Below are 5,268 nucleotides of genomic sequence, written 5' to 3' on the forward strand. Positions count from 1 at the left end.
TCTCACCACAGATTTTAGCCACTCTTTGCAGATATGGTGATCTATAAAACATTCCGATTTTACCATACACCCGGCCATTTGGCAGGACAGTGCCTCCATTAGCCAGGCTCGTGAGCTCTCCACCGGAGTCACGAGTGCCCCGTTCACTGCTGCCCCCAGTCAGCGGCACCACTGCCTCATCTGTGCCCTTGGCCCCGGGTAGCTCCTTAAAGACGGGGCTCTCTTCCTCCTCTTCAGGTATCTTGTCCAGGCTCTCAGAAGAAATCCTGGACAGAGCCTGCTCCTTCTTTAAACGACCTGGAGGAAGTCAAGTGATTAGTTACGAGTCCCGGAAAGATAACACATCATGTACGATGCTAACACAGTATAAGCTGTAAATGCTTGTTATGAGGAAAACATCACAACTGTATTTTCACATCAGTTTTATATTCTAATATTTCTCAGTGACCATGCATTGTTTTGTTCAAACAGTTGTTCTACACTAATATCAATAATAATCAAATAGAAAAGGCCTGAAGTCAGAAAAAGATAAAATTATCAACTATCAGCTGATCCAAACTAATCTCTGTGCTGACTTGATGATCAGTTTGGAAATGTTAGTGGCATTTCATAAGAGTTTGTACTCTAACTTTTGATTATTACAAATCAACAAAAGTTCATATTTATCCTGCATGACATTAAATTCAATTTAGACTGGCTCCTAGCTCCCCTCTCTCAGATATTCCACTGTTTTATATAATGTTGTCTTGTGTTTTACAGTATCGCCTGCTTTGCTGCAGGCTGATTTCACATTAAGGAAACAATTCTTAAACTTGATCTGAAAGCTTTCTGCACTGCAGGCGATGCTCCTAACCCCCTGCATCTGGCTAATTAGCTAAAAATCTAGGAGTCTAGGCGATGCAACTACACAGAGCTCACAGGCATTTTGGTGGCTTCAGCAGCTCTGGCAGAGGCCGACAAGAAAACACATCCGCTGGCATCCGTTGTTTGGTGTCAGAGCACAGACTGTGCCAGCAGAGGCTGAAGCTCTGTTAGACCAGGGTCAGAGTGCTGGGTTTTCAGATGCCGTGAGAAAGACCGGACACACACGAACTCACTCTCTCTCAGATACCTACTTGCTATTTTCCTCCTCATCCAAGGACAGATGACTAGCCAGACCACAGCTGCACAGACCAGGGATCCGGCTAATGTTATGAGAAATATGGCCCACACTGGTAGCATCTCTAATCCAAGCACTGCAAGTAGTAAACAAACAAACACACACACACACACACGCACACATATAAGAAAATATATCTAGCAATCAGATTCAAAGTATTATTGTCTTGTCACACCTTCAGTAGGAATTTTGAGCAAGCCAGCGACACCGGCACTATCACTGAGACTGAGATGATAATTTGATCATACACTGGTGCCAAATAAACACTCCAAATATGTCCGACTTCCACTCCGCCCTTACATGGGGCTCCAGTGTACATGATGGAGAATGTGTTGATCCCGATGGTGGTGGCATAGAACAGGGGCAGCGCTCGCAGGCCGTTAGGGACAGAGTCATCCTGAGGAGATAACACATATGGATTTTTAGTACAGTTTCTCATGCTATGACAAAAGCTTGCCTTAACTAGCTGAATGTTATCATGATGCGATTATATTTTTGTTTTACAAAATGTTGTGAATTAGTATTTCCAAGCAAATGAATGGTCTGATATAATGCATAACAGATGACCATCACAACAAAAGTCCAACAGTGTTAATATTTTATATGTGATTTTACACCGGCCACAGAGGGATCTGACGATGTGACTTCGGGCTCTAGAAATCCATGACAGGCTTATTTAAAAAAAAATTTTATGACAAGCTATGAATTGAGAAAATAAGAATGATTTCCATTATTGATTAATCAGCTGAATAGTTGCAGCCCTACGTGTCGACACTGGGAAAAACTCCAGTCCTACTAATGCTATGCAAGATTTATACTTCACGCTCTTGTTACTCTCCTCTTTAATGTCCTATGTGATGAACAACCTGCCCTCAATGGCAGCTCTGCATCTGTCAAAGTGTCGCTGACAATGAACTGCTCCCTGGTAATGCATCACTCTGGGTAGAGCCTCTTTCTGGGCACCTTTCTTAAAATATCAATATGGAGACTAGGTCAAGATGAACTAAAATTGTAGTTGCTTTCTGCATCATAGCAGATACCCCAACTCATTTGTGAGGATCCAGTGTGAACTAACACGTTCATTTCAGAACTCCAGCGGTATATAAAAAGGACTGAGGTAAAATATTTCCTCAGACTGAAGAGTGCAAAATCAAACAAGTCATTCTTACACTGTGTGGTAAGACTGATATGCAGTGCAACCAACCTATTAAGGTAAAAGCCTCACATCTGAAAACTAAACTTGCAAACTGGATGTGACAAACACAGCACAGACAAAGACCAAATATCCTGGTGCAAACAATCTGCAGAGATAGAGATAAACAGATCCTGAATTTGACCCAGCTATACAGTGACTCTAGTCTGAACGACAAATCATCCTACGGTCATTCATACATAATCCTGCAGTCGTGGCCTCAGGATGATCTACAACACCTTCCTCTTCTTGGTCTGCCAGAGACCTCCGGTTACATAGCAACAGATCTGTGGGCGATCAGATGGATTTTATTTGTGCTGAAGTTCATTGAACAAGTTTGTGTGGGTACATCCTTTATTTCTGTGTCTAAACTCAAGCATTTACACTTGTGGACCAACATCTTTTAATGTTTTTAAAGGTCAAAATAAACCAAAAAACTCCACAAGGAGGTACTGTACATTTCTCACTGTGTGGATGTGGAAGTGCAGTTGTACAGTGAGCCCACCTTGTTGAGGATCAAGTGTTTGATTAGCATAAAAAGCAGTCCTGACATGAGTCCTGAGAGCAAGGGGGAGATGAACCATGATGCCACTGGAAAGGGAGTAGAAAATGTCATCAGAAAAGTACAACAACAAACAAAAGTCACTCACACATACAGTATCATCAGTCACAGATTTGTCTTTTTGTCATCCCCGTTTCTTCAAGCATTGCTCAGAGGCTTCCCAGAGAGAGAACTGAACATATTCAGTGGTGTTATGTACAGGTAGGTAGGAGAAACAACACTACAGCAGCCAGTTTCTTTCTCTCTCCGAGACAGTGTTATTGTAAAGTACATCCTTGGAAGAAACTGGTATCTCTGCCTTTTCTAAAGTAGATTAGTCATTGTGTAAAATGACCAAGGGACTCATCATCCACAACAAAATTTGATAACCCTTGATGTTAAACTCCAGTCTCTTTTAAACAGATATGCCACTATATTGGCATTAAACAGGACCTTCTTTATTGTGGTTTTGTCTACAATGAACTTAAATAAAAAGGTCATAATGCCACCCCTGTGTCCCGGTATTAGAGATGTAATGTTCAAAGCAGATGAACAAAGCAGGGGTGTGCTTCTGCTCGTCCTGCACATTTCCAACATGATTCAGACTGAACATTGTTGTGCATGGAGTATAACATGTTAATGACGTAGGTCTCAGACTCTTGTTTCTTGTGAGCAATGTTAAAATTTAAATTCCCCGGTGGCACAGAAACAATGGATCAAAATGTTACACACCTCTTCCACAACCCCCACACCCTGCCTCCCCCTTTTACACAGAGGCTTTGTGAACACACTCAAAACGATCTCAAACAACCCTAGTTCATTACCAATCTTGACAAGCTGCATCCACTGTACGCCCTTGGTGCCGATGGCCACCATGGAGAAGCCGATGGTGGCTCCAACAATGCAGTGGGTCCCAGAGATGGGCAGTTTGAGGAAGGAGGCAATGAGCTGCCAGACAGCTGAGCCTGTGATCCAAAGAAACAAATTGCAGACACTTTTCACACCGTTTTCTCATCAGACATGTGCTTTGCACACATGAGAATATACTGTGCATCTTTGACAAAGGCATATTTCAAGATAAGATGAAAGTCTGATGCAAAAATAATCTGCAGATGTGCTAATAATGACATAACCGAGAATAATGATTTATTTATAAAGATTTTACTGACTTAAAGATTAAAATCCCACACGGTTTGTTAAGTCTTTTCCCAGTGGTACATTTATTTATACAAAGCCCATTTTTGATAAGTCCTCAGAGTCTCATTGTCAGGGTTGGACGTTTTTTCAAACCCCAAAATTAGACACTGGCAGTGTGTTTTGAGTACATACTGTATTATGTTGTGTTTCTGAACTGAACAGTGAAACATCAAAACCTGCCGGACACAATAGACGTATTCTCCTACTTGTATCAGATCTAATCAGTAAGTTAAGACTTCTTTCAATTTTGTATGAACAATACACCAGTAAAAATGTTTCCCGTTTCAGTTCAAGTGAAACTGTTCAGTGTTTCCCCGGTATTTACTTGTGGCGGTCTGCCACACCTGGATTTTCAGGGAAACGGGATTCCCCTGTGCACACTACCACTGTATTCATCACTGGTTCCCAGCAGTCACTCCATCATTAAGACGGTACTGTATGCAGGGGCCCCATTGTTTTTCGTTTTGCACCATTCATTTACTGAGGCAATCTAATGTTGATGTGTAAAGCTACTGCTGATACTCAAACTACTCAGCAAGAGTAACTACCCTCAATATTTTATGGATAATGATACACCGGTCAAGAGATTGGAGGATGTAGCAGATAAGTTAAAAAGGTTCTTTGTGAATGTTGGTCCTGGTTTAGCAAGAAGCATTTGTACAGATGATACATCCGTCACTATAAATAATAATACAATCGAAAGGAACATGAGTTCTATGTTTTTGAAGCCCATAGTTGAAAAGGAAATTATAGAGATAGTGAATAAATGTGGTAACAAAACATCTAGTGATAGTGATGGTATCACTATGACAACTGTTAAATGGGTAATTGAGGACATATGCAAACCATTAACCCATATTTTTAACATGTCGTTTCGACTTGGGCAGTTCCCCAATAATATGAAACTAGCAAAGGTTATTCCACTGTATAAATCTGGTGATAAGCACAACTTCACAAATTATAGACCGATTTCTCTGTTGTCACAATTTTCAAAAATTCTGGAAAAACTCTTTAATAACAGACTAGACACATTTATTGATAAACATAATATCTTATCTGATTGTCAATATGGTTTTAGGTCGAAAAGATCAACATCCTTGGCCATTACTGACCTGATGGAGGACATTACAAGTGCTATGGATGAGAAAAAATATACGATGGGGATATTTATTGACCTAA

The 5,268-nt window shown here is 40.8% G+C and overlaps 1 protein-coding gene across 6 annotated transcripts in view; it reads right to left on the reverse strand.

The window, feature by feature from the left end:
• Positions 1 to 5,268, reverse strand: part of slc20a2 (solute carrier family 20 member 2) — a 43,278-nt gene that overhangs the window by 10,958 nt on the left and 27,052 nt on the right. For all 6 annotated transcript variants that reach the window (XM_020593681.1, XM_020593675.1, XM_020593676.1 and 3 more), the window contains 5 exons: positions 3,717 to 3,857; positions 2,857 to 2,942; positions 1,460 to 1,556; positions 1,116 to 1,235; positions 64 to 297 (listed from right to left, as the gene is read on the reverse strand). In XM_020593681.1, coding sequence (XP_020449337.1) covers positions 64 to 297; positions 1,116 to 1,235; positions 1,460 to 1,556; positions 2,857 to 2,942; positions 3,717 to 3,857 — 678 coding nt within the window. The remainder of the gene's footprint in view (positions 1 to 63; positions 298 to 1,115; positions 1,236 to 1,459; positions 1,557 to 2,856; positions 2,943 to 3,716; positions 3,858 to 5,268) is intronic.

Source organism: Monopterus albus, unplaced genomic scaffold (genome assembly GCF_001952655.1).
Source record: "Monopterus albus unplaced genomic scaffold, M_albus_1.0 scaffold20.1, whole genome shotgun sequence".
NCBI classification, from domain to species: domain Eukaryota; kingdom Metazoa; phylum Chordata; class Actinopteri; order Synbranchiformes; family Synbranchidae; genus Monopterus; species Monopterus albus.